The sequence below is a fragment of the Hyla sarda genome, chromosome 2, assembly GCF_029499605.1.
Source record: "Hyla sarda isolate aHylSar1 chromosome 2, aHylSar1.hap1, whole genome shotgun sequence".
In the NCBI taxonomy this organism is placed as follows: domain Eukaryota; kingdom Metazoa; phylum Chordata; class Amphibia; order Anura; family Hylidae; genus Hyla; species Hyla sarda.
The window spans coordinates 172,919,365-172,944,219 of NC_079190.1; the positions used below are offsets into that span (position 1 = coordinate 172,919,365).

At 40.9% G+C, this 24,855-nt stretch overlaps 1 protein-coding gene and 1 long non-coding RNA gene across 4 annotated transcripts in view; one reads left to right on the forward strand and one right to left on the reverse strand.

The window, feature by feature from the left end:
• Positions 1-24,831, reverse strand: LOC130355523 (uncharacterized). The gene is made up of 3 exons (XR_008888563.1): positions 24,412-24,831; positions 278-458; positions 1-151 (listed from the first exon to the last, which is right to left on the reverse strand). It is a non-coding gene; the product is annotated as an uncharacterized LOC130355523 (long non-coding RNA).
• Positions 1-24,855, forward strand: part of COL4A2 (collagen type IV alpha 2 chain) — a 300,203-nt gene that overhangs the window by 229,852 nt on the left and 45,496 nt on the right. For all 3 annotated transcript variants that reach the window (XM_056555742.1, XM_056555743.1, XM_056555745.1), the window contains 15 exons: positions 875-916; positions 3,694-3,741; positions 4,234-4,320; positions 4,628-4,672; positions 5,452-5,514; positions 6,025-6,069; positions 11,953-12,006; positions 16,819-16,885; positions 17,482-17,592; positions 17,676-17,813; positions 18,859-18,951; positions 19,079-19,239; positions 21,231-21,303; positions 22,948-23,054; positions 24,118-24,301. In XM_056555742.1, the coding sequence (XP_056411717.1) occupies positions 875-916; positions 3,694-3,741; positions 4,234-4,320; positions 4,628-4,672; positions 5,452-5,514; positions 6,025-6,069; positions 11,953-12,006; positions 16,819-16,885; positions 17,482-17,592; positions 17,676-17,813; positions 18,859-18,951; positions 19,079-19,239; positions 21,231-21,303; positions 22,948-23,054; positions 24,118-24,301 (1,318 nt within the window). The remainder of the gene's footprint in view (positions 1-874; positions 917-3,693; positions 3,742-4,233; positions 4,321-4,627; positions 4,673-5,451; positions 5,515-6,024; positions 6,070-11,952; positions 12,007-16,818; positions 16,886-17,481; positions 17,593-17,675; positions 17,814-18,858; positions 18,952-19,078; positions 19,240-21,230; positions 21,304-22,947; positions 23,055-24,117; positions 24,302-24,855) is intronic.

Here is a 24,855-nt window from a genome sequence, read left to right on the forward strand (position 1 = left end):
TTAAAGCGGTACTCACCGTCTCCTGTATTAAACGTTGATGCTTTATTGGTATCTCATTAAAAAAAGGTGACATGGAACATAGGGGTGGAGAAGAAAGAGCAGCTGCGGTTGTTTCACACCTTCTGAGGTTTTGTCAATCTATACCCGCTTACTGGAATGACATAAGAATATGCAAATTAGAAGACATATTAATTTATGTAGGGTAAAGAGATTAACAACAGAAGAAAGAGTAAAAATAAACTCGAACAAAAATAAAACGCAAGTGAAAGAGACATACAAGTAAGAGTACAGGTTAGAGAAAAACACAAATCGTTGCGGTCATTCAATTCTAGACTGCCCATGGGTCCAGTTCGCTTAATCTATACAGCTTCTTTATGGAGCAAGAGTTTGTGTCTGTTTATTCCAGGGATTGGTTGTTCAATTCTCTCAAATCCCATGGCATTCAAATTAAATTATTCCTGTAGTAGAAATCAAAAACAGATAAGAAACATTTAAACAGTATTGCAAACCTTTTTAAAAACGATTTCAAGATATTTAATATGTAGAATAGAAAAATGTTAGGGGTCTTTTTATTTTTCCATTTTAAAAATAATAAATATATTACCAGCTCAGTTACTACATGTGAAATTCAGGTTATGGTACTATGTATTCAAGCTTGCACCTCATGATAAAACAATTTAGAATTGGTTTCTCAAGTTAATATAATCACATATAAATTGGGGTAACCAGTTGGTTTCACTTTTTTTTTGTTTCAGCCTCATGTGTAAAATAAAAAATAGTAGATATTTAATATATAAAAAAAAAAAAAAATTTGTCAATCTTTGAAAACATTTCTTCACTATTTTAACTGTTAATTTTTGTCTTTTGTTTTAAGGGAAGTAAAGGCATTGGATTTTATGGACAGAAAGGAGAACAGGTAAACAATTATTTATTTAGCAATAGCTGCTACTGGAGAACAGTGTTTGTCTAGTAATTTGAATAAGCTTTTATTTAAAAAAATCTTCACGTATGGTCTAAAAATACCAGGAAATGCTATGAAGGTTAAAATTTTTAAGAAGAGTAATGCATGGAGATGTGGAGTTTTGGAAACGTTATCACAGGATGTCATCCCCTCTCTAGAAGTTAATGGGGGACATTTATGTTACGTTATGTGCTTCGGCCACACACGCTGGCCGTGAGCTCATGGTCCCGTCGGGACTGTTGCCGGCTGGGCTGGGACTCGCATCGCAGGACGTGCCCGCATGCGAGCCCCAGTCGGTCACTCACCTGGTGCTTCTCCTGCCCCAGCTTCTGCCTCTCTGCTCCCCGTCCTCTAGGGTGCACGCGCCGGAGCTTTAAGATTTAAAGGGCCAGTGTGCTTATTAGTGTAATTCACCTGTGGCTCATTGATAAATTCCTCCTCATTTCCCTGCCGGATCTCTGTTGCCTTGTGCCTGAGAGAAAGCATTCCTGAGAGTTGCCTAACCGTGTATCTGATCATTTGCTCTGTGACTTGACCTTGCTCCTCTGCCGCCTGCCTTCTGACCTCCTGCTACGTCTTGACTACGCTACTTTGCTGCCTGCCTTGACCTTCTGCTATCCTGACTACGAGCTGCTTTATCCCTTCTGTGCCTCGCATCTCCTCAGCTGCCTGTGTGGTCGAGCCATGCCGGAGCAAGTCCATCCCGCTTTGCGGCAGGCTCTGGTGAGTTCCTGTCTTCTGAAACGTGAGTGTTACAATTTATTAATGTATTGTAACGGCAGGTGGTGTGGATCCACTATACCTGTTGTGGACGATGGCGTGAGCCATACCAGGGAGCGGAGTCTAAGGAGCTGCTGGTTTTCACCAGAGCCCGCCGCAATGCGGGTTGGACTTGCTGCGGCAAGCGACTCCCAGGTCGCTACCCCTGGCACGACTCGTCCACAAAGGCTGCTGAGGAGATGGCTGGCATAGAAGGAATGAGACGGAGTCATTGTGAGGGACTAGCAGGAGGTCAGGACTGGCGGCACTGTAGCAAGGTCATGTCACGTAGCAAGAGGTCAGAGGGCAGGCGGCACAGGAGCAAGGTCAGGATACGAAGCAAAGGGGTCAGATACATGGCAAGACACAAACAGAATGCTTTCTCTTAGGCTGTAATGGCACAAAGATCCGGCAGGTGTCAAGAGGAAGTGTGGGGCGAAATAAGGTCAGGACCAGACAAGCACCAATCAGTGTTATATCTTTGCTATAATAAAGTCAGGACCAGACAAACACCAAGTATGTTATATCTTTGCTATAATATGAGAGGTTTTAGGGGGGGAGGGAGGGGGTGGTAGGTAAGTTTCGAACTTTTTGTACAATGTATACAAAGGAATTCTGCTTCTCATTTGTACTTGCTGTACTGTTATTTATATTCCCTCTCTATTTGTGAAACAAAAAATCTATAAAAATAATATCTGATCTAACAAAAATAACAAGAAAAACTAGACTAGTGTTTTCTATCATTTAGTTTTGCAATGCTCAGTTACTGTCCACTATATTATTTGATAGAATAATAAGGATACTTTTTTTTTGTTCATGGTCTTTTATTTCTACCTTAAAAATGTTGAGAGCTTGAGAAGATTGTGTCACTTTTGATAATGAAACCAAACCAATATCTAAATTTACAAGCAAACAAAACCCCCTTAACTAGTTGAGTACCCGGCGTTGCCCAGTTTTTCCTTCCTAATCCTTGTGGGGGAGGAAAATAAACAAAGGAGGAAGCTTTAGACTTCATATCCCGTCCTCATATATTGTTGTCATATCCCACCCCCTATCCCGACCCCCTATCCCAACCCCCTATCCCGACCTCCTATCCCGACCTCCTATCCCGTCCTCCTATCTCGACCTCCTATCTCGACCTCCTATCCCGTCCTCCTATCCCGACCTCCTATAACGTCTTCCTATCCTGTCCTCCTATCCCGTCCTCCTATTCCGTCCTCCTATCTCGACCTCCTATCTCGACCTCCTATCCCGTCCTCCTATTCCGACCTCCTATCCCGTCCTCCTATCCCGTCCTCCTATTCCGACCTCCTATCCCGACCTCCTATCCCGACCTCCTATTCCGACCTCCTATCCCGACCTCCTATCCTGAACTCCTATCCCGTCCTCCTATCCCGTCCTCATATCCCATCCTCCTATCACGACCTCCTATCCCGACCCGTAATATGTGTACCAGGTATTGAAAAATGTCTAGCCGTACGGATGTTTTGTGGGAACATACATTTCCCATTGATTTGCAAGGGACTTTAAACAAAATCCCCGACCCTCACAAATGGGTATAGTTAAGGGTTAAATTAACTATCCTATAGTTTAAGTGGACATATAATTAACATGTGACCAAGTATTATCGAAATATCTCCAGCCGTTTGGAAGTTATGCAGTAACATTTATTTCCCATAGAGAATGGGACTTGTATGGGACTTTAAACAAAAAACCCGACCCTGGCAAATGGGGATGAGGAAGGGTTAAATTACCTATCCTATGTTTGTTGTTGACATATAAGTAACACGTGTGCCAAGTTTCATGTTAATATCTTTAGCCGTTTGGACGTGATGCTGGAACATACATACACACATACATACACACACACATTGAGTTTTTTATATATATAGATATGATAATATGACAAAGAGTATATAAGAATTGTCACCATATAAAATTATTTTGCCCATATTTTTTGTTTACATTTACAGGGTGAACAAGGCAGTCCTGGACCTCCAGGCCTTCCCTGCCATTTAACAGTAATATTTTTGTTGATGCTTTACCTTTATTTATAGTTTTTCTGTGTGATATTATGCTGTGTTTATTATAGTGTACTTTCTGGTATATGTTATTTGCTTTAGCATTTTCATTGCATGCACTGTTAAGCAAGGCCAAAGTCATTTTCAGAAAACCCCTTGTGTGTTTACCAAAAAAATAGATGCCCTTAGAAAAGTTAACCCCTCCAGTCACTATGTGTGTGCACAGAAGGAATTCTTTTAAGAATACATACACTAGTTCTGTGATATGCATTATATATCCTTTGTCCGATCTCAGTCCATGTTCACATTATGCCCATCTCTATTTTATTTATTGATTTTTAGGTTTTTTCTTTTATAGTACTGGAAAATAATAAAATTGTCTCAAAATCTCATATTCAGAACATCTTTTTACACGATTACCCATTCACAGTGATACAATCATTCCTAAAAACAATGCAATAGGTGTGAACTTCAGTTCTCCTACTTCTACAGGGCGAACCAGGGACCACAGGACCCACCGGTGCACCGTGCCACCTAGAATTGGTGAAGCCGTCTGATGTATCCTTGATTGATTATTTAGTAAGAACCTGATTTTATTTGATATTGCATTAGCACTGTTTGATTTAACCCAGTAAGTTATTATTTTATTTATAATCATTGTTATGATATATGTATTTAGCTGTACATACCTAGTTTTAGGCATTAGTGATTTGTAACAATTCATGGCATGGTTTGAATTTTGCATTTAGAAATGTTGCCTTTCCCCTAATCTGTTGTCAGTCCTTTAACATATGTCAGTTCTAGAGACCAGGTGTGCCACGTGGGCACAATTGACAAATGAACATTTGTTTTCAAACATTAAATGTCTCTTGTTAATGTTTTCTAGGGAGACAAGGGGGACAAAGGAGAGAAAGGGCAGTCTGGATTACCAGTAAGGACTTTGTTTTTCAAACAAATATATCAAATGCTATGCTTAATCACTTAGATGCCATAATTCAGTAAGTAGCTTAGAAAGTACAAGTAGGCTATTTTGTTACATTTTTTTTCACTGCACGAGAAAAGCCTTACTAGATGTATTATCAACATTAAATGTGATGGCAAGAAATGCAATTTTTATATTTTATGATGATAACTTTAGGTGTACCTGTCATATTACAGAATGAAATAACGCTTATATATGCTACTCACTAGGTCATGCAGATGCTTTAACATGTCTTTTTTATATGTCTAACTTGTGTATTTGGCTCACAAATGCCTCTGTTCTGCTGCACACTCATTCTGATATCTACTGCTCAGGAAGGAGTGTGTCCCAGGCAAGCACTGAGCTTGCCCTGATCCCTATTCCCACTCTCCCTTCCTGTACTTTGTTCTAGCCTTTGCTTTAACTGGGGCAAAGTTAATGCTGCAGCCTTACAGGATTATGTTCTGGATGGTATGGGGACCCCTATTGGTCTTTTTTTTTTAATTTTTTATAAGCTATGATGTCTATAAAAAGAAGCTAAAGTATGTGAAGTATTAGAAAGGTTAATGTTTTCCCACCATGTACAACATATGAAAAGTTTTTGATTCTGACAGTGCCCATTTTAATAATAATATTTTGTCATTTAAACTTTGCTACATTATGGTTAAAACATTACAGAAATAATAATTATATTATTTTCCTGTTGCTGTATATAACAATTCTATATATATAACAATTCTGTTTTTTAGGGTCAAAGAGCTATTGATGGAGAAAAAGGTGAAGACGGTGTAATGGGCTTCCCAGGAGCAAGGGTAAATCAAATGTAAAAAAAACCCATATTTATATATATATATATATATATATATATATATATATATATATATATATAGATCACAATATGATACCATTTATAATGATTGTGAGTCGGCATTTTGAGTCTATGTGTGGATGGATATATATCACATATTAAAGGTACTCACTCCAGAGAAACTCTGTATATGGTGAAAACAAATAGGTGATACCACTGATTAAAATTATACAGATCAATGAACAGGTTTAATGCAAAGCCCCAAGTTATTCAACCTTATATGACATCCCACTAAACATATTGCTTCAGCCCATTTGTACTATCCTAAAATCATTTCACTGTCCACTGCTCCACTATTTCAATCAAACATATAAATTGGTCACTTCTGTGACCTTAAGAATGATCTTGTTGGGTACACTATTGCTACCCTTGGAAATTCAGCAGTTAAAAACTGAAAGTGAAACACTAATAATCAAACATAGTGGAACACACTAATACACTTATTTTTTTGTAGGGTTTTTCAGGCAGTGATGGAGAGTCTGGTGACACTGGATATGATGTAAGCATAATCATTCTCAATTATAATAATTATGTCTATTTATATTGTATAATGCAGAAAAAGTATTACTAGTATTTTCATATGTGCAGGTCTTATTTTCAAGAAGTAATATGTGCCTTAATATTTCAGTAGTTAATAAAGGGGTTATCCTGGATTAGAAAATTATAGCTACTTTCTTCCAGAAACAGTGCCTCTTCCGCTTGTGTGTGGTATTGCAGCTGAAGTGAATGGAGCCGAGTTGTAATACCAAAAACAACAGTTGAATTGACAGTTGTGCACATATTTATAGATTACGCCCACATTTTTTCTGCAGATCGGCACATAGAATTAAATATGTGCTAAATTTAACCACTTAATTTTAACCACAGGTACATCCTGATGTCCTGGTACTTAAGGACCAAGGGCGTACCTGTACGCCCATGGGAATTCCGGTTCCCGCAACTCGCTGGGCAGGGACCAGACCAGGATGCCTGCTGAAATCACCCCGTGCAAACCCCTGGGGGGGGGGTCCTGAGACCCCCCCATGTCGGCGAATTGCGGTGATTCCAGGTCAGTAGGGTCAGTGACCCGGTGACCCAGTAAAAAAGGGTGATTTGTGCAGTCCGAGTCGGCACCAATCACCCTTGCCCAGCAGGAATGAGGTGGCACTGGTGCCACCTCACGATCGGCGTGATTAGTCAGCTGGGCCGGTCGAGCAATCACCCATTCTGCTGGGCGCCATCAGCGGGTGATCAGCAGTGGAGGGAGGGGGTTATCGGCGTTGGGGGGTGTGGGGAGGCTCACCCGGGCGGTGGTCCCGAGTGGCGGTGGTGGTCTCCTGGGGCGGCGGTCTAGGCGGTCTGTGGCAGAGGGATCCAACTGCAGGAGGTAAGCTCTGTTTGCCTCCTGCTGTTCTTAGCAACAACTCCCAGCATGCACAGCCAAAGGGCATGCTGGGAGTTGTAGTTTTGCAACAGCTGGAGGCACAAAAGCAACTCCCAGCATGCCCTTTTGCTGTCTGGGCATGCTGGGAGTTGTAGTTATGGTGTTATGAAAAAGTGTGCCGCATCTCCTGCTTGCTCAGGATTTGCATATGTCATACTATTTATTGTGTTTTCATTACTTAATAAAACTATACTTAAAAAAAAAAAAAAAGGTGCCTCCAGCTGTTGCATAACTACAACTCCCACCATGCACGGACAGCCAAAGGGCATGCTGGAAGTTGTAGTAGTATGCCTCCAGCTGTTGTATAACTACAAGTCCCAGCATGCCCTTCGGCTGTCACTGCATGCTGAGAGTTGTAGTTTTTGCAACAGCTAAAGGCACACTGGTTTGCGAAACACTGAGCAAATTTTCCGCTGCAGCTCAAACTCCCAGTGGAAAACTCGCTGGGAACCCCCGCCTGTGTGAATGTACCCTAAAAATACTACACTTACACAAAATAAAAAGTAAAACACTAAATATACACACATACCCCTACACAGTTACCCCACCCCAATAAAAATGAAAAACATCTGGTACGGCACTGTTTCCAAAACGGAGCCTCCAGCTGTTGCAAAACAACAACTCCCAGTATTGCCGGGCAGCCATTGACTGTCCAGGCATGCTGGGAGTTTTGCAACAGCTGAAGGCACCCTGTTTGGGAAACACTGCCGTAGGGTAATTTTGGTATCGGAGGCAAGTGTAATTCTTGCATCCGGGTCTGTCCCTATGCAAATCCCTAATTTAGGCCTCAAATGCGCGTGGCTCTCTCTCACTTCGGAGCCCTGTAGTATTTCAAGGCAGCAGTTTAGGGCCAAATATGGGGTATTTCCGTACTCGCGAGAAATTGACTAACAAATTTTGGGGACTTTTTCTCCTTTAACCCCTCATTAAAAGGTAAAGTTTGGGTCTACTCCAGCATTTTATTGTAAAAAAATTAAATTTTTTACACTAACATGCTGGTGTTGCCCCATACTTTTCATGGTAAAAGGAAAAAAAAGACCCCAAAATTTGTAACGCAATTTCTCCTGAGTACGGAAATACCCCATATGTGGACGTAAAATGCTCTGCGGGCGCACAACAAGGCTCAGGAGTGAGAGCACCATGTACATTTGAGGTGATTTGCACAGGGATGGCTGATCGTTACAGCGGTTCTGACATTAACCCCCCCCCAAAAAAAACACCCACATGTGACCCCATTTTGGAAACTACACCCCTAACGAAATGTAACAAGGGGTATAATGAGCCTTAACACCCCACCCACAGGTGTTTGAAGCATTTTTATAAAATTTGGACTTGAAAATGAAAAATTTGTATTTTTTCACTAAAATGCTGGTGTTATCCCAAATGTTTCATTTTCACAAGGGGTAATAGGAAAAAAGCTTCCCAAAATTTGTAACACCATTTCTTCTGAGTATATATATACCCCATGTGTGGACGTAAAGTGCTCTGCTGGTGAACTACAGGGCTCAGAAAAGAAGGAGTGCCATTGGGCTTTTGGAGAGAGAATTTGGTTGGAATCAAAGGTCATGTGTATTTACAAAGCCCCAATGGTGCCAGAAATGTAGATCCCATCCCCACATGTACCCCATTTCCAAAACTACACCCCTCACGGAATGTAATAAGGGGTGCAGTGCAGTGAACATTTATACTCCACAGGTGTCTGACAGATTTTTTGAACAGTGGTCCATGAAATTGAAAAATTTTATTTTTCATTTGCACAGCTCACTGTTCCAAAAGTCTGTCAAACGCCAGTGGGGGGTAAATGCTCACTGCACCCTTTATTACATTCCGTAAGGGGTGCAGTTTCCAAAATAGGGTCACATGTGGGGGGGGGGTCCACTGTTCTGGTAGCATGGATGCTTTGTAAACACACATGACCCCGACTTCCATATCGAACAAATTCTCTCTCCAAAAGCCCAATGGCGCTCCTTCTCTTCTGAGCATTTTAGTTTGCCTGCAGAGCACTTTACATCCACACATGGGATATTTCCATACTCAGAAGAAATGGGGTTACAAATTTTGGGGGGGCATTTTCTAATATATCCTCTTGTAAAAGTGATACATTTGGGGGAAAAAAACTGCATTTTAGTAGAAAAAAAAAATTCATTTACACATCTGACTTTAACAAAAAGTTGTCAAACACCTGTGGGGTGTTAAGGCTCACAGTACCCCTTGTTATGTACCTTGAGGGGTGTAGTTTCCAAAATAGTGTGCCATGTGTTTTTTTTTTGTTGCAGTTATGGCACCATAGGGGCTTGCTAAATGCGACATGCCCCCCAAAAACCATTTCAGTAAAATTCACTCTCCAAAATCCCATTGTCACTCCTTTGCTTCTGAGCCCTCTAGTGCACCCACAGAGCATTTAACGTTCACATACAAGTTATTTCCTTACTCGAGAGAAATTGGGTTACACATTTTAGGAAGATTTCTCTCCTTTTACCCCCTGTAAAAATTCTAAAATTGGATCTACATGAACATGTTTGTGTAAAAAATGAAGATTTAGAATTTTCTCCTTCACTTTGCTGCTATTCCTGTGAAACACCTAAAGGGTTAACAAACTTTCTGAATGTCATTTTGTATACTTTGATGGGTGCAGTTTTTATAATGGGGTCATTTATGGGGTATTTCTAATATGAAGGCCCCTCAAATCCACTTCAAAACTGAACTGGTCCCTGAAAAATTCAGATTTTTAAAACTTTGTGAGAAATTGGAAAATTGCTGCTGAACTTTGAAGCCCTCTGATGTCTTCCAAAAATAAACACATGTCAACTTTATGATGCAAACATAAAGTAGACATATTGTATATGTGAATCAAGATATAATTTATTTGGAATGTCTATTTTCCTTACAATCAATGCAAATTTTTCATGAAATTTGGGGATTTTTCACCAAGAGATTATGCAAGTATCACAAATTCATAAGTAAAAGCAAACCAGAATTATTCATGCTTAAAGTGACAGTGGTCAGATGTGCAAAAAATGCTCTGGTCCTTAAGGTCATAATGGGCTTGGTCCTAAAGGGATTAAGCAGTGTGAACCCACCTGTCCATGCTCGGCAAATATCAAACCTAACTGAACTGGAGATGTTTTGCAAGGAGAAATGGTCCAAAATCCCTTCATCAAGAATCCAGACCCTCATTAGAGACTGTAGAAAGGGTCTAGAGCAGTGATGGTGACCCTATGGCACACCGAGCCCCCTCTGTGGGCATGCGGCCATAGTTCGCCATCAGCCCATTCGGGACATCCGTGTGTCCCAAAAGATCTTTTCAGGACACAAGGATGTCCCCGTTCCCTCTCTGTGGCCCCGCGTTAATTTTAAAAACAAAGGGGCCACCGAGAGGTAGCGCACGCAGGGACATCACTGACGTCCCGTGCGTGCTCCCATAGCAACAGCAGAGTAGAGTGGAGCAGTGAGGAGGAGGACACGCGCACGCATGGTAAGTTACCTGTATGTACGTCATCTTCAGTGCTCCGACCACCGCTTCTCTGGTTCCTGTAGGCCATAGCAGTAGATTGTGCCCTGGACAGGAGGAGCGGTGGACGGAGCACTGAAGTGGGGCAGTACACAGGCATACAGCCTCCAGCCATACACTGTATATGGCTGAAGGCTGTATGTCTGTGGGGGAGCTATACTGCACCTAATGTGGGGAACTATACTGCACCTAATGTGGGGAACTATACTGCACCTAATGTGGGGGAACTATACTGCACCTAATGTGGAAAACTATACTGCACCTAATGTGGGGGAACTATACTGCACCTAATGTGGGGGAACTATACTGCACCTAATGTGGGGAACTATACTTTACCAAATGTGGGGGAACTATACTGCACCTAATGTGGGGGAACTATACTGCACCTAATGTGGGGGAACTATACTGAACCTAATGTGGGGGAACTATACTGCACCTAATGTGGGGGAACTATACTGCACCTAATGTGGGGGAACTATACTGCACCTAATGTGGGGGAACTGTGGTGCCAATCTAATGAGTGGAAACTATACTGCACCTAATGTGGTAGAACTATACTGCACCTAATGTGGGGGAACTGTGGTGCCAAGCTAATGTGGGGGAACTGTGGTGCCAATCTAATGAGGGGCAACTATACTGCACCTAATGTGGGAGAACTATACTGCATCTAATGTGGGAGAACTATACTGCACCTAATGTGGGGGAACTGTGGTGCCAAGCTAATGTGGGGGAACTATAAGCTATCAATTAAAAAAAAATAAAAAGTTTGGATCATTGAACTCTGTTGTTTTAAAACAAAATATGTTAATTAGTTATGACAACTGTATGAGTTGTTTTTTTTTAAACTTAAACCTCAGTATTCTGATTTAATTGCTGTGCTGGCACTTTGAGGGAAAAAAAAGTTGGTGTGCATTACAGTTTGGGCACTCGGGTTCAAAAGGGTTCGCCATCACTGGTCTAGAGGGTGTTATTTCTGCTAAAGGAGGCTCAACTAAATATTGATGTGATATTTCTGTTTGTGTTTTGTTTTGATGCAGGTTACACATTTTCTGTTCATCCAAGAAACCTCATTTCACTACTGAAATATTACTGCATCTTTCAGATATTTGATTTCTCAAAGATAAATTGCTAATCCAAACACCCAATTAATTATAAATGAAAATCATGGAAATTGTCAGGGGTGCTAAACTTTTGAATATGACTGTATATGCTTTGTACTTTGAGTGTTGTTGCATGAACTGTATGCTTTGGCATGTGCCTTTTAGATATTTTTATTTCCTTCAAAATCTTGAAATGAAGAATTTATTTAAAAAAACAGCTTTAATATAGCAAACAATTAATGCAATATGTTAAACTTTACGCTATGAACTATAAATATAAAGATAGGAATTTTATCCAATTTAGAACTGTGTAATTCAGCTCACATTCATTATTCTCTACTCCAACAGGGACTGCCTGGTCCAAATGGTAATCCGGGAATACCTGGCTTTAACGGAATGAAGGTAAACAGGATGGTCAAATGTTACTTTAATTAGTACTACAAACGGTAGTGTTTCAAGCTTCAGTCACAAGAACCAAAGCAGGAAATGCTTGGGTGGCACATTACCGTATATACTCGAGTATAAGCCGACCCGAGTATAAGCCGAGACCCCTAATTTCAACCCAAAATCCCAGGAAAAGTTATTGACTCGAGTATAAGCCTAGGGTGGGAAATGCATCATCCCCCCCTGTCATCATCCAGACCCCCGTCATTAACATCCTCATCATCATCCCCTTGTCATCATCCCACACATCCCCCCTTCATCATCCCCTTGTCATCATCCCACACATCCCCCCTTCATCATCCCCTTATCATCCCACACATCCCCCCTTCATCATCCCCTTATCATCCCACACATCCCCCCTTCATCATCCCCTTATCATCCCGCACATCCCCCCTTCATCATCCCCTTATCATCCCACACATCCCCCCTTCATCATCCCCTTATCATCCTGCACATCCCCCCTTCATCATCCCCTTATCATCCCACACATCCCCCCTTCATCATCCCCTTATCATCCCGCACATCCCTCCTTCATCATCCCCTTATCATCCCACACATCCCCCCTTCATCATCCCCTTATCATCCCACACATCCCCCCTTCATCATCCCCTTATCATCCCACACATCCCCCCTTCATCATCCCCTTATCATCCCGCACATCCCCCCTTCATCATCCCCTTATCATCCCACACATCCCCCCTTCATCATCCCCTTATCATCCCACACATCCCCCCTTCATCATCCCCTTATCATCCCACACATCCCCCCTTCATCATCCCCTTGTCATCATTCGCCCTCAGTGGTCTTCAACCTGCGGACCTCCAGAGGTTTCAAAACTACAACTCCCAGCAAGCCCGGGCAGCCATCGGCTGTCCGGGCTTGCTGGGAGTTGTAGTTTTGAAACCTCCGGAGGTCCGCAGGTTGAAGACCACTGCGGCCTTCGACATCATCCAGCCCCCTCTCACCCCCTTTAGTTCTGAGTACTCACCTCCGCTCGGCGCTGGTCCGGTCCTGCAGGGCTGTCCGGTGAGGAGGTGAGGAGGTGGGATAGTGGTTCCGGGCTGCTATCTTCACCGGGGGCGCCTCTTATCCACGCTTCCGGCCCGAAATAGAGGCGTTGCCTTGACAATGACGCAGAAGTACGTTGGCAATGAACGCACCTCTGCGTCGTTGTCAAGGCAACGTGACTATTCTGAGGCCGGGCCCGAAGCGCTTAGAAGAGGCCTCCCCGGTGAAGATAGCAGCCCGGAACCACTATCCCACCGGACCACCTCCTCACCGGACAGCCCTGCAGCACCGGACCAGCGCCGAGCGGAGGTGAGTAGTCAGAACTAAAGGGGGGTGAGAGGGGGCTGGATGATGTCGAAGGCCGCAGTGGTCTTCAACCTGCGGACCTCCGGAGGTTTCAAAACTACAACTCCCAGCAAGCCCGGACAGCCGATGGCTGGCCGGGCTTGCTGGGAGTTGTAGTTTTGAAACCTCTGGAGGTCCGCAGGTTGAAGACCACTGCGGGTGGGGGAGTTCACTCGAGTATAAGCCGAGGGGGGTGTTTTCAGCACGAAAAATCATGCTGAAAAACTCGGCTTATACTCGAGTATATACGGTAATTAAACAGAAAAAAGACTCCAGTATCTCATACATAAAAAACAAGTACTGCCTCTCTATACAAGAGATTGGAACAGCAAACTTACACAGAGTAGCTAACACCAACATGTTTCAGGCCCTTGTGGCCTTTAGTCATGGCTAGTGTTAGCTCCAAACAAGTACATAAAATAACTCAGCTGTTACCCAATGCTCTGGAAAATTTAACACCAAAGCAGAATAAGGCTGCTTTCACACTACAGTGTATTCACCCGTTATTGTACATCCATTATCTGTATTAACGGAACATTAAAAAACGGATGAAATAACGGGTGCTAACGGCTGAATAATGCCCCTCAAAATAACGGGCATATTCATCCGTTAAGACCCGTTATAACATATGTCATGTACCGTTATTTTATGGCCATTTTTCACCTCTGCCTACAGACTCCCGCAGCCGGGACAACTACTACTCCCATCATGGAACAGACTAGTTTCCATTATGGGAGTAGTAGTTCCCCGGCTGCGGGAGTCTGCCGGTGGCTGAGGAAGCTAAATTAGTGTTTGTACTTCTACCTAATCATGGAACAGACTCTGTTCCATGATGGGGGTTGTAGTATAGGGGCTGAGGGATTGATGGCACTGGGTCTTACTTCTGAGACCCAATGCAATCAGAAGTTATGCTCCGCTCCCCTGCGATGTACAGTGTATTTTTCTTTATGTCTCCTTATTTCCCCTCCCTCTGCCTGCTTCTCATGTTCTTGGAGCAGGGCAACAGGGGGACATGTCGGGAACCGGCAGCGGTGGATGAATGAAGCTGACATATCCCGCATGTAGGCTTCATTCATTCACTGCCACCGCCCGACATGTCCCCGCTGCTGCCCTGATACTAGCGCAATCAGTGCACCACCGGGACATGTCTAGTCTCTGCTGCTCATATCCGTCGGGTAAATAAGGACACTGGGGGCGGGGGGGGATTGGGGGGTGAATAAGGATAGGCACAATGGGGCCAATGAATTATTATAAACCCACCGTTGCCAATGAATTATTATAAACACACTGGGGCCAATTAATTATTACAAACACACTGAGGCCAATGAATTATTATAAATATGCATGGGGGCATACATTTGGGGGTCAAAGTAGTAGTTTAAAAACCCTGACGGGGGGATTTCAAGAAGGAAGTTTACACAGTAGTATGTACATCGCAGGGGAGCGCAGCATTCCACCCGCTCCCCTGCTTTATAACTGCTGATCGCATTGGGTTTCAGAAGATCCCTTATCCCCTGTACTACTACCCTCAACATGGAACAGACTCTGTTCCATGATGGGGGTAGCAGTACAAACACTAATGTAGCCTCCCCAACCGCCGGCAGAATCCCGTAGCTGGGGAAACTACTACTCCCATCATGGAAATGAGTCTGTTCCATGATGGGAGTAGTAGTAGTCCCTCAGCACTGCAGGAGTCTGCAGATGTCACCTCTTCTGAGCATGCTCAGAAGTAATAACGGATATTATAAACCAGGTGCAAACGGATTGCATTAAAGGCTCATCCATTTGCCATAGACGTCAATGTTAAAATTTTAACGGCCGTTATTCCACCGTTATTTTTGACAGAAGAACAATTAGTGCATGTGACGTTTTCTTCCGTCACAAATAACGTCCATTATTCATAACGGGCTATCACGGGTTATGGATATTCAAAAAATCCCACAGACATGAATGGGACTTTGTAATGGCCGTATAACGGCCGTTTAAAGGGTTTTCTAACGGAAGTTTATAGCGGATCTTTTAACAGAGCAAAAGTATAGTGTGAAAGCAGCCTAAGTGTCTTATTGCAGAGATCTGACCGCAAGGACCACTTGCGATTTTCCAAATGGAGACCCACCTTTCCTGGTTGGATAGAAGAGGAGCATGTGCACTGCAGCTCCATTCATTTCCTATTGAGCCACTAAAGATAGCTATTGAGTAAAGAGATTACAATATATGTGTGTATATATATATATATATATATATATATATATATATATATCTCGTTTCCTAGAGCTCCTCAGCTCATGCAGCTCATGGGCATCTTTTTGAGGTAACTTTTTTATGAGCACATGTTAAATAAAGAACACAACTACCTTGAGTCATAGAGGGACATTTATCAATGTTTGCTTATGTATTCTTTTTTTTAGTAATTTTTTCCTTACTTTTTTTTTGCTTATATGCGACATATTTATCAACTGGTTTCAGCCTGTTGATAATTTTCTTTCACGTAAGCAAGTTTTCCTTTTTTTACTTTGGTAGTAGCTTTTTCTGCTCCATGTTTGAGCTGGAGTAAATTTAGTAAATTTTTAACGCTGTTGCGACTTTTTTTTGCGCAGTTGCGACTGTCGCAGTTAATAAATACCTGACTACCCGTAGTCCATTTTAAAATTATTACTACATAGTAAATTTTAGGAAAACTTGCTTTTCTCCCTTTCCAGTCAAAATGTCGCACGAAAAATCGGGTAGTCGCAGTTGCAACAATTTTGCGACAATTATAGTAAAGAAAACCTGACTAAACCCGTTGATAAATGTCCATAATAGTGTTTAAATAAAACATATGTGTCTCTTAGCGGAAGACAAAGACACAGGAGGTATAATGGTCAATGTATTCAAATAGGCAGCAATAACATTTACGCAAGGATATTTCAGATCTACCCACATAATCTTTTGTCTGTTACTTGCTAGCAGGGTATAGCCTACCCCAAAAGAAAATAAAACACGTTTATTGGCTGTCTGATTAAAGGATTATTTCAAAGGGAGCTTTTGTTTTCTGGGAACCCCCTTTCTTGTTACAGACAAATAATAAACTATATAGAGCAGAACAAATGATTAAAGAATTAGTCAGTGTCTATTTTCTATTGCCTAAGGACCTGACAGGACCAGACAGCAGGAATAGTACTTTGATGTAAGTTGAAATTAAGGCCACCAGTTAGGAATGCAGACACTGTAAAGTAATGAGATCAGATGGTTGACATCATAGCTCAGTGGCAACGAATATTTTTAAACTATAAAATGCATGCCTCATATGGCTGTATAAAAAAAGTAATATACAGTATGGTATCCTTTCTTTGTAAGACATGAAGTAAATAAATTATGTTAATATGGTTTTTAAACAGGTATGTTAACACAGTTATTTTGTATTGATATTTTTCTTAGGGAGAACGTGGTGAAATAGGTTCTCGAGGACCTACAACCTATGTTACGAAGCCTGCAACACAAAAAGGTAACTAGATGTTTTTGACAATCATGCAGATATGCCCTAAGCCCTTTCTTATTATTCCACAAAAAGCATAAAAAAAAGTATGCCAGCAATGGACTATGTTAACTACTTTTTTTTATTTTTTATCAATAACTAATGGTTAAAAGTTTACAGCTAGGAGACAATAACTTGTTTCTATAAGCTATTCAAACATACTAAAGTGCACAAAAACAAAGGCCAGTTCACCAAAATATATGCCAAAATGAAATAAATGTCAATATTTTTGGCCCAATGAAAGCAATGGGAATCAGAGAAACAATGTTAAGAATCAAAAAGAGATAGAAAAAAATATATGATTGTATATAGGGGTAGTAAAATTGAGATAATTAGCGTTTTATAGTAAAGGCTATACACTATACAAACCCTGACAGAAACACTGCTGTAAACAGAAGCAGCCTAGTATTCAGTAAAATTCCTACAAAAATTTGAAATGTTTTGCACATATAAAACTTAACTGAATGTTTTGCCTTTTTTCTATGCACATTATAGTAAATCAATTTTCTAATAAACATCTGATATTTTCTTGGGAGAAAATCTTAACATTTTATGGTTATTCATAGGATCAAAAGGAGATATTGGCTTCCCTGGAAATACTGGTCTTGATGGGAATAGTGGTGACATAGGAGATACTGGACTTCCCGGTTTAATGGGAAGACCAAGTCCATTCCCTGGTAAATATAAAATATTACTATTATGTTATTGTCTTCATGGTTGTATTAAATAAGTACTGTCAGTTTTACCTTTCTTTATATAGGACAGCCGGGCTATCCAGGTTTAAAAGGGGAAAGAGGTCATAAAGGATACCAAGGTGATCCTGGATTTCCTGCCTTTCAACCTGGAACTGCTGGAGAACCTGGAGAACAAGGACCTCCTGGATTACCAGGATATCCTGGTAAATAGAAATAATTATAGCAGTTTCTTAATTTCACAGAAACTCTCCGTAAAACTGTCCCTGACTCTTCCTGACTCTAATCCTACCTTTTTTTTCCCCCAAAACCCCTTTTCCTATCTTTATCAGTCCCTTCTTTCCTGCTCAGTTCCCTGCCATTTGTGAGAGAGGAAGGGGGAGTGGCCCGGCAGGCAGAACGTCAGCTGAAGCCTGCCTGGGCTCACTTCTGCCTTTCTTCTGCAGGCCTTCTCGTAATCACAGAGGGGTTTGGGGGTTGTCGGGCGCTGCGGGCCGGCTTGTAATCATGGGGACGGGGGGTGGCGTGGGGTGCTGCGGGCCGTCTTCTAATCACGGGGGGGGGGCTGGTTGTTGGCCTCGGGTGCTGCGGGCCGGCATGTAATCAAGGGGGGGTTTGTGTCTACCACTGTTCCGGCTTGTAATTACGGGGGGGGGGGGGGTTGATGGCGTTGGACCCTGTGCTTTTCAGTGTCCCTGCTGCACTGAGAGTTCGGACTCATGCCAGGCCGGCATGAGTCAGAACTCAATGAGCCTGGACATGTAGGGAGACCCCTAGTGGTCAGTTTTTAAAAATAAAATAAAAACATACATAAAGGATACATTTTTGTTAATCACATGTTATTAGAAATGTTTCTAATACATTGATTAACAAAATATACATTTTTTTGTGGTGACAGGTACTCTTTAATAAATGTCTGATAGGTGGAGATCTAATCACCTCAGGAGACCACATCAGGACAACTGGGATTCATTGACTCCCACTCTCCAAGTCAAGGCAGAGATGGTTTTTGCCATTTGATTATAGAATGTGGTGGCTGACTCATCTTTTCTAGGGGATTACATGTCAGGGGACAAATCTCAAATATAGTGGTTAGAATCCTGTTTTTTGAGAGGATGATTATTTTCTAAATGTTTACATAATTCTATGATTTTTTCACTAAGCATTAACTATGTAGGAGTTTTGTGATTTCATGTTTTAACTGATTTAAAAACTACTCCTCTTGTGTTACATCAATGCATATATTTTTAGGTGGACGCATTGGACTTAAAGGTGCAACAGGACCACAGGGGCAAGAAGGTCTAAATGGATTTCCTGGCCTAGCTGGCTTAAAAGGATTCAAAGGTAACTTAAAAAGCTAACTAAAAGAATATATAGCGCTTCTATATGTGGTCTTTCACAATCAGAGTTATGTAATAACTGAAATATGTCTGTAGATAGGCATCACATATGTATTTTTCATACTTTGTAGGGGAACAAGGTGAATGTAGATGTCCTGCTGATGAAACCGTAAGAGGGCCTGCTGGAGTTCCGGGACCTGTAGGATTTTCAGGCTTACCAGGTATACCTGGTTATAAAGGAGAAAAGGGAGACAGAGGCGTTCCTGGTCTACCTGGTGCCCCAGGTATAGAGGTGAGACTTTTTTATCTTATGTTTAAAGAATATAGTAAATCAAGAAAATGCCAATTTTTCAAGTTACAGATTCTCAAGACATTTGCTTAAAGGGGTGCTCCAGACAGACACTAATGCTGCCTTACTAAACTAGCCTAGAAAGTTATTAAAATTGTCACAGTGCTTCTATGCAAAAGGGCACACACTGCGCATGCGCTTATTGACAGCATGCAGTTCATATCACAGCCATACAAAACTTACAGAAGGCATGGGGTGAAAAACTGTAGACGTGTGTACTAAAAGTATTTTAATATCTTTTTACTTCTAACTGTGCTAATTTATTTGGAATGTAGTAGTCTCTGCCGGGACTACCCCTTTAAAATGGACAATATTTCTCATTATGGTTTAGGTTCATTAGGTTCACACCACATTCTTGCATCATTTCAAAAGTGATACACTTTCCTGTTAAGAACGGGATCTAGTCAGAGTATGTACTTTTTTTTTTTACAACAGAATAGGCATTATATACCTGTGGTGTCCCGGTACTGGACATGGTCCTATACCTTGTGTCGTAAGTCCCCATAGTCAGAGTTCCTCCATACTGTTACGATTCTCTTAGTGGGGTAACCCTTAGTCACCTCATAAAAATGTAATTTATTGTATATATTTAATATATTTTATAATATAAAGGTTACTTACAGGACCTTAGGTCATGTGATCTATAGTAAATGTGTTTTGCTATAGATATAAAGGCGCTGTTACCCAATTCTCGCTCTCTTTCCCCCGGTATATGACAGCGAGCGGAGCTCTGTGCAAATCTACAAGACTAATTAGGCCTGAAGCCTATCTCTTCAACTTCTTGATAACCATGAGTCTACCTAACTCCAATTCAGCTAATTATATGTGACTACTCAACCTAAATCAAACTTCTAAATTAAGTGGAACAGCGTAAAACAAGCCTCAAAGCTTATTCCCTGCAAAGTCCAACCAACCTGTGACGAGCCTAAAGTCTGGTCCTCTTGTAAAGACTGTTTGCTGATTCCATCCTGCATAAATTCTGCAGTAAAGTTATTTCCCGTTTATTACAATTCCGGTTGTGGACAATCCTTTATTCCTCCCTATCGTTCCTGGGACGGGTGGCGGTAGGATATATATATGCAGAGGAACCCGCACACTGGCGTCACGACAGTTAAGGGTTAATGCTACACCCTTTCATCACTGCACAGCTACACCCTATTCAGCCTGCACCCCCAAGCTACCACATAGCCACAAACTCCAAAGACGTACCACAATATAACCCCAACACCAAATAAAGTACAAAATAGTATATGAAATCTATATTTTATTGAGAAAAAGACACAGATCTAAAAAAAAAAAAAAAGTACACAGTAGATGGAATAAAATAAATATATATCAATAAATGCATCTGAAGATAAAAAAGTACATACATAGTTATTGTAATGTAGCAGGATGCAGGGGGAAACAGATCCTGGTATATTCCTAGTGCAAAAGAATGGATACCCAAAATAATGGGGGGGTGACACAAATGGATATAAAGCTGCTGAGTGACAAAAAAGTGCAAGTGCTGAGGAATTAATAATAACTGAAAGGCTGTGACCAATAACACCAATGTGTAAAAAAGTGCAAGTTGCCAATAGGTCTAAAGAGTGTCTAAACAAAAAATGTACTTTGTTTTCCATAGCAATTAATCTAGTGGGATCTGATTAGATTTTTGTTCTGGTAGACAGTTTTGTGCAAACTGTGCCATGTCATGTAGTTCATATAGGTAGCATTTTAATCCTTTCACTAGCTTCCTTTTTAAGAGTAAAATACATTAATTTATTATATTTTTTCTCAATATATATATTACATTCTGGTTTATGTACTTCTCAATATCCATCTACCAGTGAATGCTCTTTAGTTATTGGTGTGTACATGTACTGTATGAGTAGGAACTTTTTGTACATTGATCATGGGTTTAAGACTAATTTATTCTTCTGTCAATTTAAAAGGGTCCTTCAGGCCTCAGTGGTTTTCCTGGGGCTGCTGGCGAGAAGGGAGACACAGTCTTTGCTACAGAGAAAGGTAACAGGCTACTATGCATGTCTATGATGGCTTTATTTACAATATAATGGTCATAGTATAATACACTGAGAACACATTGCTTATGGATACGTTAAAAAAATACATTTTGAGAAAATAAGTTATATTTAGTGACATTTTCACACAGTTGAAACATGTGTGAAAGTTATACAGATTTGTAAATTACTTCTATTTAAAAATGTTAATCCTTCTAGTACTTATCAGCTGCTGTATACTAAAGAGGAAGTTGTGAAGTTCTTTCCAGTCTGACCTTAGTGCTTCTGAGGCACATCTGTCCATGTCAGGATCTGTCCAGAACAGGAGAGGTTTTCTATAGGAATTTGCTTCTACTCTGGACAGTTCCCGACACAGACAGAGATGTCAGTAGAGGGCACTGTGGTCAGACTGGAAAGAACTTCACAACTTTCTCTGTAGTATACAGAAGCAGATAAGTACTTGAAGGGTATTTTTAAATAGATGTAATTTACAAATCTGTTTAACTTTCTGGCACCAGTTGATTTGAAATTTTTTTTTTCCATCGGAGTTACCCCTTTCATTTATACAGCTCAGACGTCATGTATATTACTGTGCTAATGCTCCATACAGCCTTTGATACCTTTGTATTCCTCTAATTTTGTATAGAGTGAGGTTTTACATACTTTTTTCATGGCTTTATGTTGCTTCAAAAACTGCTAATAAACAAAAAAAACATTTTTATGGCTCATGTTTATGCAGGTTTTTTTAAACCAAAAAGTTGTGAAGGGGGTTTTACATGTTTTTTTCAGAAAAAAATCATGGCATGATCCATTGGATGCTGTCCAAGCATTGCTTTTAGAGGGAAAATACCCTGCTAATAAAGTGCTACACTGCTGTAAGGGGTACCTACATATTAATAATGTGCTTTTAATAGGACACTGTATGATCATATCTTTAGAGGGGAAACTTGACTTAGGAATGGTAAGAAACGCAGCTCTGATTTTGTAGAGTGAGGTTTCACATACTTTTTTCATGACTTTTTGTTGCTGGAAAAAAATGCTTCAAAAACTGTTAATAAAACAAAATTTTATTTTGTGGCTCCTGTTTTTCATGCAGGTTTTTTAGTCTTTTTTTAAGCCAAAAAAGTTGTGAATAGAGTTTTTCAGACAAAAAATCATGGCATGTACCATTGGATTTCAAGCAAGCGTTGCTGTTAGGGGAAAATACCCTGCTAATACAGCGCTGCGCTGCACTGCTGTAAGGGGTACTTGCATTGTATAAATAATGTGCTTTTAATAAAACACTGTGTATGATCATAGCTTTGAAGGGGACACTTGGCTTAAGAATGCTAAGAAACGCAGCTCTCTTAAAGTCCTCCCATACCATTTCAATTGGATTAAGGTCTAGACTTTGATTGAGCCATTGCAACACTTTGGTTGTTTTGTTTTTTAGCCATTCTGTTGTAGATTTGCTGGTGTGCTTGGGATCATTGCTCAGTTGCACAATCCAGTTTTGGTCAAGATTTTGTTGTTGAAGAAAGACTACATCAGTACCTAGAGTAAACAGAAATGCCATAGTATTTAAAGAGTATATATGTCCTGTATAGTTATCATGACCTTGTGTTGTCATGACCTATAAAATTATAATAATTTACACTTTATACTCCTTAAGGTGCAAAGGGTGCTGCAGGAGATCCTGGTATACCTGGCAATGCAGGATATGAAGGATCTCCAGGAAAAGATGGAGCCTATGGAATTCCTGGCTTACCAGGTCCTCCTGTGAGTAGACCAATGAAAGCTGATTTGGAAACAAAGCCAAGTGCACGTAATTTACAGAAAATAATATGTGTATTTGATTGGTACAGAAGATTTTGACACTAGAACAGAAATGAATAGAGCAAGTGTATGTTCACACAGTTTATAATTTATCAATTTATTTTATGCATGCATTTTTGCCAGTAATCTGCCAAAATGCAGCCACAAAAAAATAGTGAATGCCTTTTTGCCAATTACGAACAAAAATGAAGGTATAAAATAAAATGAATTGGTAAATTTTACTCTTAACCCCCAATGGATGCAGGGCATAAATGTATGCCCTGGCTGCCTGGTACTGAGCGCACTAGTGCACCAGAGCTTATTTACACCCTGTGGCATGTATAATCTTAGAAAGGGAGCAAAGGAACCATGCAAGCTATCACCAGCCAGGGACCTATCACATCAGTGATCCTGCTGTTGGCTGCCATTAACTCTTTAGATGCCATGATCATGGTGTCTAAAGACAGACAACCCTCAGCAGCATTGTGGGGGTCCCATGAATCAAGATGGTGGCTGAGGCTCTGCTCACCTGCTTCATGGCTGCTCCTTCTGGCAGACTATACCAGTAGATCGCTGATGTCATTGATCAGTGCTATGTCTATCAATAGATTGCTATGAATAGTCCCCAGTGGACTTAAAAATGTAAAGTTTTTTTTTAAATGTAAATTAAAAAAATTAAATTGTCCTTAATACCATTTTGGTATCACCAATGTCAGAACTATTAAAATATAATGTTACTGATGGTTACTTTCAGTGAACTTACAGTAAAATGTGAAAGTGAAAGAATACACAAGGTCAAAAAAGAATAACAAAAATTATGTAAAGCATTGTAAACTGACAAGTAAGCAGCAAATAGGAGCTAGCCATATACAGTCCCTAACATTAATGAAAATGTTCCAGAAACAACAGTGTTTTTATTTAAGAAAGTGCAATTACATAAGTAGCTCCATCATTTATGCTTTATTTTGTTTGTGAAATATTTGGATGTTCAGGGAATCAGTTAACACGTTTACTCTGTTTGTTGTAGGGGGATGCTGTTAAAGGGCTCATTGGTGAGCCTGGGTTTCCTGGACCTCCAGGTCCTGAAGGCCCTAGAGGTGAGACTGGCCTGCCAGGTATAGGATTTCCAGGCCCTAAAGGCACACGTGGACCTCCTGGACCACCAGGGCTGAATGGATTACCAGGATTTCCTGGATTACCAGGTTTAACAGGTATTACTGACTCCTCTGTGGGGGCTTAAAATCACTACTAAAGGGGTATTTTACTGTTTTATAAAAAGTAATATACTGCTGCGGGGGAGGGGATAATAGAAAAAACATACTTAACTAGTGCCGTTCACGGCTAGTCCTCCACAACTCCCCGTCCGTTCCTCCGATCTTCTGTGTTCTTTCTACTTCTGAGACAAGTGTTTGGTGCATAACCTGTCGGATCAGCCAGTTACTGGTCATAAGGGTGTCCCATCTCGGCCTGTGATTGGCTGAGGCCATAGGGCTCATCTCGGAAGGAAAAAGAAGAGAGAAGATCAGGGGACCAAATAGAGCCAAACGTGAACTGTAAGGGACACTAGGTAAGTATTTTTATCCATTTTTCCCTGCCCCAGCAACATATATTTTTTATATCATAGTAGAATACCCTTTTACGGTATGCTTACACAAAAACTGAAAAAGAAACCCTATCAAAATCAGGTTGGATTATCCAGTGCAGTTTTTGTTGCTGATCTGGATGTAGTTTTCCTTGTGGCTTTTCAGGAGCTTTTTTGAGCTTT